This window comes from Melanostigma gelatinosum, assembly GCF_949748355.1.
Source record: "Melanostigma gelatinosum genome assembly, chromosome: 7".
Lineage (NCBI taxonomy): Eukaryota > Metazoa > Chordata > Actinopteri > Perciformes > Zoarcidae > Melanostigma > Melanostigma gelatinosum.
In genome coordinates, this window is record NC_136640.1 from 776,925 (window position 1) to 792,350 (window position 15,426).

A 15,426-nucleotide genomic window follows, 5' to 3' on the forward strand; every position below is an offset into this window, starting at 1 on the left:
AACATATAACAACAATCAACAACAATCGTCAATGCAAAATACAAACACTTTTACAGAAATTTACAGAAATGTACAGAAAATATAAGATATACAACATAGTGGAATATAGGATAAAGTGATATATAAAATAAAGTGAAGTCGAGTGCACAAGCGGACAGGTAACAGGACTATAAACCAGTGAGATGTAAGTGTAGTGTAAAGTGTCCAGTGTAATAGAAGGGATGTGCGGGAGTGACCGGTGGGAGTTTGTCCTGTGGAGGACAGAGTCAGTGGGTCCCGGGCTCTGTTAATGAGCCCGACTACCCACGGGAAGAAACTGTTCATGTGTCGTGAGGTCTTGGTCCTGATGGAGGTCTTGGTCCTGATGGAGGTCTTGGTCCTGATGTCCAGGGTGAGAGGGGTCAGCTACAATCCTTCTTGCTCGCTTCAGGGTTCTTAAAGTGAACAAGTCCTGGAGGGACGGCAGATTGCAGCCGATCACCTCTCAGCAGAGCGAATGATGCGCTGCAGTCTGTCCTTGTCCTTGGCTGTGGCTGCAGCGTACCAGACGGTGATGGAGGAGCAGAGGATGGACTCAATGATGGCTGTGTAGAAATGCACCATCATTGTCTTTGGCAGGTTGAACTTCTTCAGCTGCCTCAGGAAGTACATCCTCTGCTGAGCCTTCTTGGTGATGGAGCCGATGTTCAGCTCCCACTTGAGGTCCTGAGATATGATGGAGCCCAGGAAGAGGAAGGACTCCACCACGTCGACGGGGGAGTCACACAGGGAGATAGAGGGAGTCACACAGGGAGATAGAGGGAGTCACACAGGGAGATAGAGGGAGTCACACAGAGTGATAGAGGGAGTCACACAGAGAGATAGAGGGAGTCACACAGGGTGATGGGGGGAGTCACACAGGGAGATAGGGGGAGTCACACAGAGTGATGGGGGGAGTCACACAGGGTGATGGGGGCTGGTGGGGCTGCGTTCTTCCTGAAATCCACAACCATCTCCACTGTCTTCAGAGCGTTGAGCTCCAGGTTGTTCAGACCGCACCAGGTCACCAGATGGTCAGTCTCCCACCTGTAGGCGGACTCATCCCCACCAGAGATGAGTCCAATGAGGGTGGTGTCATCCGCCAACTTCAGGAGCTTGACGGACTGGTGACTGGAGGTGCAGCTGTTGGTGTACGGGGAGAAGAGCAGAGGGGAAAGAAAGCAGCCTTGGGGGGAACCGGTGCTGATGGTCCTGGAGGATGAGACGTGTTTTCCTAGCTTCAGGTGCTGCTTCCTGTCAGACAGGAAGTCTGTGATCCACTTGCAGGTGGAGTCGGGCACCTGCAGCTGGGAGAGCTTATCATGCAGCAGAGACGGGATGATAGTGTTGAAGGCAGAGCTGAAGTCCACAACCAGGATCCTGGCATAGGTTCCTGGGGAGTCCAGATGCTGGAGGATGAAGTGAAGGGCCAAGTTGACTGCATCATCCACAGATCTGTTGGCTCTGTAAGCGAACTGCAGGGGTTCCAGGAGTGGATCGGTGAGGGTTTTTAGGTGGGACAGGACAAGGCTCTCAAAGGACTTCATGACCACAGAGGTCAGGGCGACGGGCCTGTAGTCACTAAGTCCTGTGATCCTCGTTTTTTTAGGGGCAGGGATGATGGTGGAGACCTTGAAGCAGGCTGGTACGTGGCAAGTCTCCAGGCAGGTGTTGAAAATGTCTGTAAACACCGGAGACAGCTGGTCAGCACAATGCTTCAGGGTGGAGGGGGAGATCAAGTCTGGGCCGGCTGCTTTGCGGGGGTTCTGTTTTTTAAAGAGCCTGTTTACATCTCTCTCCTAAATAGAGATAGTCACTGGGGGTGGGGGGCGCTGGAATGGGTGGTACCGAGTCATGGGCCCCTGCTGAGCCGGGGGAGGGGGGGCTGGTGGTCTGGGGCTAGTTGATGGGGCTGTGGGGGATGGAGTCAGGACTGTCCCATTGTCTTTCAAAGCGGCAGCAGTAGTCATTCAGCTCGTCTGCCAGGCGGAGGTCGTTCATGGAGTGGGGGGGTTTTGGGCTTGTAGTTGGTGATCTGTCTGAGACCTCTTCAGACAGAAGCAGTCATTGGCTGAGAGCTGATGTTGCAGTTTCTCAGAGTACAGTCGTTTAGCATCTCTCACTGCCTTGCTAAACCTGTATTTTGACTCTTTGTACAAGACCTTGTCCCCACTCTTAAAGGCCTGATCTTTCTGCAGCCTTAGCTGTCTGAGTTCTGCTGTGGACCAGGGTTTATCGTTGTTGTAACTCACCGTGGTGCTTGTTGGAACACAGCTGTCCTCACAGAAGCTGATGGATGAAGTTACAGCCTCTGTGTACTCATCCAGGCTGTTGGTAGCAGTCCTGAATACATCCCAGTCTGTACAGTCCAAACACGCCCGAAGGTCCTCTAGAGCCTCACTGGTCCACTTCTTGAATTTCCTCACCACAGGTTTGCAGAGCTTGAGTTTCTGCCTGTATGAGAGAATCAGATGGACCATGACGTGGTCAGAGAGTCCCAGTGCAGCACGAGGGACGGCGTGATGGCCCCGCTGATTGTGGTGTAGCAGTGGTCCAGAATGTTCTCCTCTCTGGTAGGGCATTGAATAAACTGTCTGTATTTAGGGAGTTCATGGCTGAGATTTCCTTTGTTAAAGCCACCAAGGACAATAACTGGGGAGTCCGGGTAGGTCCGCTCCACACACAGTATCTGATCGGCGAGTGTCCGCTGTGCTTCCTGCACGTTGCTCTGCGGCGGAATGTAAACACCGACCAGAATGAATGAAGTGAACTCACGTGGAGAGTAAAAGGGTTTACAGTTAATGATAAAATATTCCAGGTCAGGAGAGCAGTGCTGAATAATCACTAACACATCATTGCACCAGCCACTGTTGGTGTAAAAACAGATTCCTCCACCTTTCGACTTGCCTGAGAGCTCCGTGTCGCGGTCCGCTCTGAACAGCTGGAAGCCCGCCAGCTGGAGCGCAGAGTCCGGAATCGATCCACACAGCCAGGTCTCAGTGAAGCACAAAATGGAAGATGAAGAAAAGTCTCTGTCTTTCCCCACTCGTAGCTGAAGTTCGCCCAGTTTGTTACACAGTGAGCGGACGTTTGAGAGGAATATGCCCGGCAGCGGTGTGTGGAATCCACGTGGGCGGAGACGTACAAGCACGCCGGCCCGCTTCCCTCTCCTGCGACGTCTCACTGCTTGAGAAAGGATGAGCGCACCCTTAGCAAGAATGTCCAGTAATTCCACAGAAGTTAGCAGAAACGTTGGAACTGAATCCGCTGGAGTAGTACCCCTGATGTTCATGAGCTCATCTCTGGTGAAGGAGCTCCGGGTATCGCAGGATGAAACTGAATTAACAACAAAAATAACACAAAACATTGCGCACCGAGTCGTCGAGGCAGCCATGTCCGGCGCCACCGGAAGTAGAATACCACAGCCATAGTCTAGAACTGATCACAGCCGTAGTCTAGCACTGATCACAGCCGTAGTCTAGCACTGATCACAGCCGTAGTCTAGAACTGATCACAGCCGTAGTCTAGCACTGATCACAGCCGTAGTCTAGAACTGATCACAGCCGTAGTCTAGAACTGATCACAGCCGTAGTCTAGAACTGATCACAGCCGTAGTCTAGAACTGATCACAGCCGTAGTCTAGAACTGATCACAGCCGTAGTCTAGCACTGATCACAGCCGTAGTCTAGAACTGATCACAGCCGTAGTCTAGAACTGATCACAGCCGTAGTCTAGAACTGATCACAGCCGTAGTCTAGAACTGATCACAGCCGTAGTCTAGAACTGATCACAGCCGTAGTCTAGAACTGATCACAGCCGTAGTCTAGAACTGATCACAGCCGTAGTCTAGAACTGATCTTGGGCGACTGTGGCTAAGTAGAGCACAGGGCCGTCCTTCAATCAGAGGAGCGGCGGTTCGATCCCCGGCTCCGCTAGGAGTTTGTTGATGTGTCTTTGAGCAAGACACTTAAGCCCAAAATTACTGGTCTTTAAGTTTGGATGTCTTTTATATATTTAACTATGTTATTATTATAATTGAGGATATAAGGTTGGGCATATTTTAGTTATTGGATGTCATATTTATTTAAACATTTATATAAATAAATATATTTGAAGATAGTGTAGGTGCATGGAAACAAACAAGGAGGAGAGTATTCCCTTTGGCTCCACCATGTGGCCGTTTATTTCCATCCATACAAAACAAAACACATTCACTTCCTGCCACCCTTTAACCCCCCGTCACCAGGGTTACGCCCCTTTCCTTAAAGGGGCCCCGTGAATTCGGTCGTTCCCTACAATAGCGTCATTTCTAAATCATACAACCGTAAATTTAAGAAATTTTAAAACTGAACCAACAGTCTAAACATCACAGCTACATAAACAGGCTCCACACGGAGGAAAAGCAACGCTGCAAGTTTCCATCAGTGACAATTGTGCTTTTCTTTTAATACGTTTTGTGATGCTTCACAATCATTAATCGATGGACACTTTCAGTGCTCTGACTGAGAACATGTTGACATCAAGTAGGATGTAAGCTTCCTCAATAAATATCTTTATTTACAGATGCTAAATAAATAACCTTATATATTATTATTGTTATTGCACAAAATTTGACTAATAGCCAACAATCTAGCGTTATGTATTACAATTAGATGAAAAATTTGGATTTATATTTTTTCATACTATATTTATCCTGTTAATTTTTCCACAAAAAATCGGCGGCCGCCTCGCTCACGTGAGATCATCGTTACGCACGTTTTCACAACGTCAGAGCAAGTCAGACGCAAATATACCCAGCATGCATTGTGCACCGATCGCCGGTGATCGATTCTGCGCACGCCTGGCTTATGTCGAACGAGCCTATTTTGTCATGTGACTCGATAGTTAGTCAAGTTAACGTAAACCAGCTCTTTCTCTAAACCTCACAAAGTGGTTTTGTTGCATAAAGTTAACTTCCTGTGAAGACAGAAGTTTTATTTTGAAAAGACACTATATCAACATGTCCTGACGCGTTGAATAGTGAGGCTGGAGGGGAACTTGGAGTATCACAGTTTTGGAAAACTTTATTATAGTTGAAATCTCTATTTAATCTTGTTTTTGGGATGTGATTGAAGGCCTGATTCTGTCTGTTTAGTTATATCATTTTATCCCGATTGTTTGCTAATTGGTTGTTGTTTTGAGTTATTTTATAGATGTATATTTTATTCTAAACTTGTTTCAGGTGTCCACAGACTTCTTGAAAGTGATTTACATGATTTATTGTTGGTGGTAAAGAAGCGGAAGAAGAGGACTCACCTTTCCATTGGGACTGGCTTTCTTAAACACTCTGGAGACAAACAGAGAGAGAAGAGCAGGTCAATGAAACAGATTTTAAGGGTTCATCTTATTTGTAATATTCTATATTATGTACATATATATGTATATGTATATATATATATCTATGTATGTATAAATATTATCAACGAAAAGTTAGAAATTTCTACTGTGTTTTATTGCTTCATCATAAAATATCTATTCCTGTTTTAAAACCTGTTGACTCATCATTTATCTTTATTGCTCTTATTGTTATTCTGTGACAGTTGAATAAATCCTGATTTCTGATTGGCTGGCAGGAGGTGATGCTGATGGAGCTGCAGAGAGACACTTTATGTCCATGCGTTCCTGTTAAAACGTTCAAGTTCTCCATGTTTATAAAATGTCTTCATTTTGTAAATTTCCATAATTGTTTACAATTGAAAAAAAATGTGAATGTTGAAAACATCTTTTCCTCTGAAGTTCAAACATTCTACCTCTTTTTCAAAATGTCCTCACGTTTTAGAAAAATCATAATTTTTCCAAAAGATTCCTCATCAATGTCTCGGGGGCGTCCTGCTGTCAATCATCATCATCATCTTCATCTTCTTCACCATCAGCAGTAGCTTCCTGTCTCTAATGTCTTACATTACCCCCCCCCCCCCATCAATGAGCTGCTGGGCTCCATTAGCTCTCAGCTTCCTCCTGAGAGGACCTTCATCAATCAGCAGCATCACAACGGCATTTATCTTACTGGAAACCGCCGGGGCTCCTGGGAAAACGCTCAGCGCGCCACGAGTCTCTGCTGTTCGTCCAATTAAAGTTTACATCGAGCCGCTCGGAAATCAAACATCCGCTCGATGACGTGCAATCACCTATTTATGAATAATAGCAATAATAATCATAATAATCATAATAATAATAATAATAATAAAGTGTGCAGTGGACAATAAACATACTCTTTAAACAGGCTCATAATTTAAACTCAATTATTAGACAAATTATTCTCAGTCATTATTGTTGTTGTTATTATTGATCATTAACAGTGTTGTTTGAAAAGGTTTTATTGATCTTTTCTCTCACTGACACTTTTGACATTTAATATTTGACCTGAAGAGGTTTAAACAGCAGAAGGTGAAGTTTATCTGAATATTAAACATTATTTTCACATTTAAAGCCGAAGGAACATTTCTCTTGTGAGTGAAGCTTCTGATCGATAGAAACACAGACTGACTGATCGATATGTGATGAATGTGTCAGCTCACTGCCTGAAGACTCCCTCGACACCATGACATCATCATCATCATCCTCACATCATCATCCTCACCTCCTCATGATCATCCTCATCATCCTCACCTCCTCATGATCATCCTCCTCATCCTCATCCTCCTCATCATCCTCATCCTCACCTCCTCATGATCATCCTCATCATCCTCACCTCCTCATCATCATCCTCATCCTTATCATCCTCACCTCCTCATGATCATCCTCATCATCCTCCTCATCATCACCTCCTCATGATCATCCTCATCATCCTCACCTCCTCATCATCATCATCATCCTCACATCATCATCATCATCCTCACCTCCTCATGATCATCATCATCATCCTCACCTCCTCATGATCATCCTCATCATCATCATCACCTCCTCATGATCATCCTCCTCATCCTCCTGATCCTCACCTCCTCATGATCATCCTCATCATCCTCACCTCCTCATCATCATCCTCATCATCCTCACCTCCTCATGATCATCCTCATCATCCTCCTCATCATCACCTCCTCATGATCATCATCATCCTCACATCATCATCATCATCCTCACCTCCTCATGATCATTCTCATCATCCTCACCTCCTCATCATCATCATCATCCTCACATCATCATCATCATCATCCTCACCTCCTCATGATCATCATCCTCACCTCCTCATGATCATCCTCATCATCATCATCACCTCCTCATGATCATCCTCATCATCATCATCATCATCATCCTCATCATCATCCTCACCTCCTCATCATCATCATCCCCATCATCATCATCATCCTCATCATCCTCATCATCCCCATCATCATCATCCTCATCCTCGCCGCCATCATCATCATCCTCATCCTCACCTCCTCATGATCATCCTCATCATCCTCACCTCCTCATCATCATCATCCCATCATCCTCATCATCATCTGCATCCTCCTCATCATCATCATCATCCCCATCATCCTCATCATCGCCATCGCATCATCATCCTCATCATCGCCATCATCATCCTCATCATGAATGAATTTTATTTATAGAGCGCTTTTCATAGACAATAACATCACAAAGTGCTGAACAGAGCAGAAAGTTAAAAGCATAAAAAACACAATGTGACCCGAGGGTCAATAAATTACATACACAGAGAAAAATAAAAAATAAAAAATAATAATAAATTAAATAAAAATTTAAAACATATTTTAAGAGCAGGTCTAGGACATGGGTTTTTACTCAAACGCCAGCCTAAAAAGGTGGGTTTTGAGCTGTTTTCACAGTATCTGCGAGGCGCAGAGTTGCAGGCAGAGCATTCCAGAGCCTCGGGGCCACTGCCTCAAAGGCTCGGTCACCACGGGGCCACTGCCTCAAAGGCTCGGTCACCACGGCTCTTACATCGTGTGCGTGGGACAGAAGACCTGGAGCGTTTGACCTGAGAGTGCGGGCGGGTGAATAGGGGTGAAGTAGATCAGCTACATAAGTCGGAGCCTGACCGTGAAGTGCTCTGTAAGTGATGGTGAGAATGTTGAAGTGTATCCGAGATGCTACAGGAAGCCAGTGGAGAGATCGGAGTACGGGGGTGATGTGAGACCGTCGGTTTGTCCTGGTGAGTAATCTGGTGCAGCGTTTTGGATGACCTGCAGACGGTTAAGAGCAGATACACTGAGTGATGTGAAAAGTGAGTTGCAGTAGTCAATGCGAGAGGAGATAAATGTGTGTATGATCATTTCTAATTCAGGTGTTGATACTACAGATCTCAGTTTACTGATATTTCTTAGACATCTTAACACAGAGCAGTCACCTGCATCAGCACACATGAGAATGTCATTTGAAACCCTCAGGAGAGCGGTTTCAGTAGAGTGTTGCTTACGAAACCCAGACTGGAACTTGTCGTACATGTTGTGCCTCTCCAGTGCAGCAGTAAGTTGTTTGGCCACCACTTTCTCTAAAGTTTTGGACAGGAAAGGCAGTTTTGATATGGGCCTGTAGTTCATGGGCAAAGCTGGATCTAAGTTAGGTTTCTTTAATATGGGCTGGATAGTGGCATGTTTGAAATAGGAAGGGACAATTCCTGTAGACAATGAGGAATTGATAATGGATGTTACTGCAGGGCCAATAGTTAGCAGAACTTTCTTAAATAGAGAGGATGGAATTATATCCAGAGGGCAAGATGATGGCTTTGTTTTGTTAATTAAGTCCATCAGGTCTTGAAGGCTGATAGGCTGGAAAGAGTCCAGAACAGCAGGAGATTGCGAGGAGCTACAAGTAGATGAACAGATCCCAGGCCGAATGCCAGACCTAATACCTGTTACCTTATCATTAAAATAGATCAGGAATTTGTTGCAATCGTCAACAGAACAGCATGGTAATGTAGAGACAGACGGTGAAACAATTCTCTTAATTGTGTCAAACTGAATCTTGGGATTTCTCTTTGAGGAAGAGATTAGGTTGGCAAAATAAGCAGTTCTAGCTTCCTTTACTCCAGTATTAAAAGAAACTCTGAGGTCTTTGAGATATAAACAATGCACTTCTAGCCCAGTAGCTTTCCAGAGCCGCTCTGTCCTGCGACACTTCCGTCTCAGGCTGCACACAGCGTCTGTCATCCACGGAGAAGTGTTGTAGGCAGCCCTGGTCCTTACCTTAAGAGGTGCCACTTTATCCAGCAAAGTGGTGCAATGTTCATTAAAAGACTGTATCGAGAGTTCAACATCATTGAGATTTGTGTTCATATCACAGCAGAAGTGCATAGAGAACTGATCAGCTGTACTCTGAGTAATAATGCGGGAGCGGAACGTTTGTTTCAGACACAAGGGGTCAGTATTGCCAGAAAGATCAAAGAAAATACATTTATGGTCACTGATCAGTAGGTTCTCACAACGGGTATTATCAATATCAAGACCCAGAGAGAACACAAGGTCCAAGGTGTGACCACCCCTGTGAGTGGCGCCAGAAACATGTTGCGTGAAATTAAAAGATTCAGTAATATTGAGAAACTCAGTGGCAATGCAGTCTGTGGCATCATTGATATGCAGATTAAAATCACCAACCAGAAGCACTTTGTCTAGCTTGATAATAGAGTCAGAAAGTCTGTGAACTCTGATAAAAACTGACCTGGAGGACCTGGAGGTCGGTAAATTAAAAAACAGAAAAACGGCTTTAGCCGGCCCACTTTAGTCAGCTGTAGTTCAAAAGTAGCATAGGATTCTGTGCTCCCCAAGTGAGAGGAAAACTGATTCTTCCAGACCACGGCGAGACCTCCACCGTGGCCTTCCATCATCATCCTCATCATCCTCATCCTCATCAGCATCCTCATCTCCTCATCATCATCATCCCTATCATCATCATCTCCATCATCATCATCCCCATCATCAGCAGCATCCTCATCCTCATCCTCATCCTCACCTCCTCATGATCATCATCTCCATCATCATCATCATCCCCATCATCATCCTCCTCACCTCAGAATATTTACAATGTGATGTAAGTAGAATAATTACTCTGAGATTCACTGGCGGCTGGTCAGTAGAGGGCGCTTGGGAGACGCCCCCCTTGAGCCACAACAAATAAAATGAATAATAAAAATGATAAACCATACAAATTGTCAATATTTGTGTTTTTGAAATATGGAATCATCCAGTAATATGTGTAAAATATCAGATCAGCCTGACCTCACAATCAGACAGCAGACTCGCGGGAAAGGGAAGCAGTACATGAAGCTTCTCCACCAGCTGAACACCAGACAGGTTAGCTAGCTGCATGACGTCATGCTAATCATTTATTTAGCTTTTTAAAACAACGGGGACGCATCCAGCACGGACAGTTAGGGAGTGAGAGACACGAAGACATGCGGAGACATGAGATATAGTTATTAATACATCATTATATATATATGTGTGTGTGTGTGTGTGTTTTATATTATAGTGAATACTATTATATGATATATATATCTTATTTTATGATATATATATTATTATATTATAGTGAATATTATTCTATGATATATATATTATTATCACCTGTATTATAATTTAAATACATATGAGAGATGTGATGAAGTCTTGAATGTGATTGATTACAAGTGTTTGGCATGAATATTCATAACTGATTAAACGTATTATTTGGAGTCTTCAGTTTCTCACATTTGTCATTTCCTTTAAATCTCAATTTGAAATAAAAACGCAGGTTTCTTAAACTTCACTGAGAGAAGACATGATTTTGAGTTTTTATTCTGAGATGAAATAAATGAAATATGATGCTTTTTATCATTCAAGTGGTTCTGAATCTCTCAACATTTCACCTTTTTATCTACAACTTATCGTCTGTTTTATGTTGTTTTGTCTTCATGTTTATTTTGTTCTCTTTGAGTTGTAAAATGACAGAAACGGCAAATAAAATATGAGAGAAAAAAGAAGAGAACGTAGTTTCTGTGCAGATAGAAACACAGAGTTCATATTCACGGAGGCTTCAGGTCACACTGGACTAATCAAAGGTTGAAGTTCCTCAATGAATCAGGATGAAGCGTGAGCTGCTCTGTATGTCTGACTGAACTCACTCAACTCATTAATATTCTCCTCATTCAGCCTGCAAACACACAAACACACAAACACTGAGATGTTCTGCGGTCTGAACCAGCTTCTGTGTGGAAGAAAAATACTTTCTACTAACATTTCTAATACAAACGCTCTGTCTTTAGTAACCTCGGGTCAAAGTCCCGTAACAAGAGCCAGACGGGGGGAATGTTTCATGCGCTCACGTAAAGTGGAAGCGCTGTTGATTTATCGCCCGTGTGACCGAGACCTGGATCAAGTATCCAGGACCAGTACGTCCAACATGTGTTTTAGCCAAAGTTAGTTTCCCAATGTTAAAGTTACTGAGTGTTACCGATGCACCTTTCTAACCAAGCTAGCTAGCTAGCGCTAGATTGCTAAGCTGACGGTAGCTGGCCCTGCCGAGCCTCACTCCACCCTCTCCTCCACATGTGGTCACTTCTGGTTCCAAGAAACAAGATGGTGACAGCCAAAGTCCCAAACTGGTCTTCAGTCCACTGACCAACGGGTGATGTCATGGCGACTACGTCAACTTCCTTTAAACAGTCTATGGTTGGAGCATGTTTTCACATGTGTATCATTTATCAATGTCCCCCATGTGGGAACCTTTGTTACGCGTCCGTTTCCTGTCTGCTACCTAAAAAAAGGCTAAATCCCCCAAAATAACCTTTAAAATAAAAACGATTTGTTTCCAGTGACATCAGCAGGTTTGTCTGCTGCTACATAGCTACAATTAGTACCTGTACAGCTGCTGTTCGTAGCATGTTAGCAGTGTGGCTCAGACTAAAATATCTCAACAGCTACGACAGCTACAATGTGTTCATAGTGAATGCATCATGGAGTTCTACTCAGTGTTGCAAACTCCTCAGTAAGGAAAGTAGCTATTGGCTGTCCTAAAAGTCGCTAGAAGTCGCTAAATTACGTCATCGCCTAATTTGCATATTTGTAATGAGCGCTGTAGGAGAGAGGCGGGAACAGCGGTGGCTTTGCGCATGCGCGATTCATTTGCAGTCTGGACACGGAGAGTGTGGGTCTCCTCTTTCTGCAGCTGGGACTGTCCGTGAGGGGCTTCACGTCACAGTCAAAACACCAGAAAAGTCTCCAACAACACCAGAAAAAGTAGCTAGATTTGTCGCTAGTAGCTTTTGACAAATAAAGTCGCCATGACGGTTTGGAAAGTCACTAGATTTAGCAAGAAAATCGCGAAGTTGGCAACACTGGTTCTACTCTGTAAAGCTCTCTGCTGACTGACAGCAGACTATTGACGATCTCCTGAAGCTAAATAGCTTCGATGGCAGCTCCACAGGAACAAATCAACAGAGTATTGATTCATTGATTAGTGACAATGTGCTGCAGTGAAACAAGTAAACTCACAGACGGACTGGTAGCCTTGATCAATGTGTATATGGTCAATAAGTTCAGAACACTGAATATTTGTGTGATTTAAATAGCCGTCGATCAGATTACGCGTCACTAATCACAACAGAAATATAATTGAATCATAAACTGTGACTTTTACTGGCCTTTTATTCTCTGTTCAGTTTTTAAACCAACATTCTCAAAGTTTCCATTTTGTTTTCCATCAGTTAGAACTGTTGATGTGTACTTTGACCGTGTGGACCCTCGTTGATGTTGAAACACATGTGGGTCTCAGAGTCAGCGTGGATCAATACATAAATAACCTGAAGCAGGAGGATCAACCGGAACACGTTTAGAGAGTTTTCTACTTTTATTGTAGCCGTCTGTGTTCACCAGAGCTCTACGATACCGCATATCAATAGAGACCAAACTGTGTGTACATGCGTGTGTGTAAACCAGCCGGTACAAACAATGAATAGACGCTGCCGTATTCACGCAGAGATGATGTCATTCTGAGTGTTGATGGCGCTGCTACAATGTTAGCTTAGCCTAGCACCGATCCATCCGAGCTCCATTCAGAAAAGTATTTTAAAAGTTATTTACTTGTTGTCTTGAGGAGAGATCTAACTAAACATGAATTAACTTTGACTTTTTACAAATTGGCATCATTATGTCGTTATTTCTGCATCTTTTTTTATCAGTTTATTGCAGTTAAATCACAGCCAGATCAGTTTGTTTAGTGTTGATACAGCTGTAGTAAACCAGCGAGACACAGTGAACACAGCTCGATAAGATCGACGGCACTCCTCTGGACTATGTTATGAACCAGACAAGAAGGCGATATCTGGAACTTACACAAGTACTAAGCAGAAATGGAGGTTATTTCTTCCATAGTTGATGACGGAAGTAAATTGCTGAAGTTGAAAACGGCTTCCATAGTGATAAGCCACGCCCCATCTCTGGCGCGTCTAGCGCGAATGAAGCGAATGACCACAAATGGTTCCCCACGAGTAAACTGATGCGATGAATGTTTCACGCCACGTTTCACGAAAACGCACCTCAAGGGGCCTAAACAGCTTCCTTGTGGAACCCCACAGCTGACGTATCTTCAGCCTGATAAGCTATCTCTCACAAACATAACTGACCATCCAAGAGTCATCATGCTGAATCCATATTTCTTAAGTTTAGTCATCATATAATTGTCGTCTATTACGTCAAAAGTCAAGCAAGACTGTGCCGACTATTGTCTTATTGTCCTTACTATCTGACTAGGGCAGTAAAGGGACTCTGTATGTATGCTGGGATTATATTCATCAGTTTATTCCGAATAAAATAATCTTTGATTTGTTTGAAAAATATTTCTCGAATAATTTGCTCAAAATAGGAAGTATACTAATTGTTTGTACTCGTGAAGGTTCATTTGTTATTCTTTGGTATTGGAATCACCTTTATACATAAACCGTACTTTAAGCATATATTAAAGATATGACGAATTAGAATAAATATACGTGATGAGAAGCAAACGTATCAGTTTGCCAATCGCACCTGAACACCACGACATCATCATCACATAGAAATGATTCTGACTTGTTCTATTAAAAGTGTTTCTGTTCTTTGGGAATCGGCCGTAAGTTTAAAATAAAAGTTAATATCGGAAAAGTAGAAGTTAAATTTCACCGCCAGCTGATTGTTTACAGCACGAAATGTAAAATCTGCCACTGAAACTCATCAGAGTCCTGACGAGTCAAATGCAGTCACAGACACACGATTCTGAGTGTGAACCAGTGAAACATCTCAGAATCACAGAGAACGCTTCTAATAACAGAAAGAAAAACAACAGCTGACAACGTTCACATTTAGTTTCAGAAAGCGTGAAAAACAGAGTTTTACCACCTTTGTGTTTCTTTAAGCTCAGACTTCAGTAAAGATCAGGATCAGGATTGTAAGTTGTATTTTCAGGGCATCTTTAAACTTCTGTACAGAACTCATAATAACAAAAACGAATAATAAAAACAGAAGATGTGACGAACCAAAGTGAAGCAACTTGTTACTTTCACTGATTAACAATTAGTAATGTGATTACTTTCCCACAGAGTAGTAACAGTAATTGATTACCCTCTCCTGTCTGTCAAAATAAAAGGCCAAACAAAGGAACCTTTAACAAAAGATAACAGCATCAGTGTGCTGCTCACACAGACGTCGCACCGCTGGAGGTTCTGACAGAACGTTATGTAATGTTCTACCAGAACACACACACACACACACACAGGAACCAACAGCAGCAGAACCATGTGAAGGAACCACAAACACAAACACACATTAAATCTCACCTTGTTCCTTTATCTCCCATCCTGACGACGCTGACGAGCCGACAGACGGAGAGATGATGGAGGAGGAGGAGGGATGCTGTCACCGTGGAAACTGAGCGGAGGATGTCTCTCTCTCTCTCTCTCTCTCTCTCTCTCGCTCAGGAAGTTGTCGTCATGCCGTCAGATTCTCCTCAGTGGGAGGAAAAACCTCCATCTGAGCTCCAACTGAACAAACGACTGAATCCACCACTCTGCTGCTCATCCTCCTCCTCCTCTCTCTGTCTCTCTCTCCCCCGCTCTCTCCATTCACACTCATTACCAGTAGAAAGGTGCTAAAACATGAAAACAGCCCGAGGACACGTTGTAATTCAGTCGGTGACATTACGGTGTTGCTGACAGCTGGATTCTGACCTTCAGCGGAAGAAATATAAACATGAACTTCACATAAACACGAGTTAAACTGCGTCACAGAGACAAACAGACCTTCTTAACCGCAGGCTAAAATGTGCCAAATCTTCTGTGTATTATTAAGAGTCTATTTCATCATGTGATCCACAACACAAACACTCGAATCCAACACCCTGAAATGTTAAAAGATGTAAAATGGGAAATTGAACAATAGAATCCTAAAAACCAAAAACAGGAAG

The 15,426-nt window shown here is 43.6% G+C and overlaps 1 protein-coding gene across 2 annotated transcripts in view; it reads right to left on the reverse strand.

The window, feature by feature from the left end:
* Positions 1 to 14,820, reverse strand: part of arrb1 (arrestin, beta 1) — a gene marked incomplete at its 5' end in the record, with an annotated part of 29,179 nt that extends 14,359 nt beyond the window's left edge. For both annotated transcript variants that reach the window (XM_079272548.1, XM_079272547.1), the window contains 2 exons: positions 5,314 to 5,344; positions 14,801 to 14,820. In XM_079272548.1, coding sequence (XP_079128674.1) covers positions 5,314 to 5,344; positions 14,801 to 14,820 — 51 coding nt within the window. The remainder of the gene's footprint in view (positions 1 to 5,313; positions 5,345 to 14,800) is intronic.
* Positions 14,821 to 15,426: the final 606 nt, after the last annotated feature.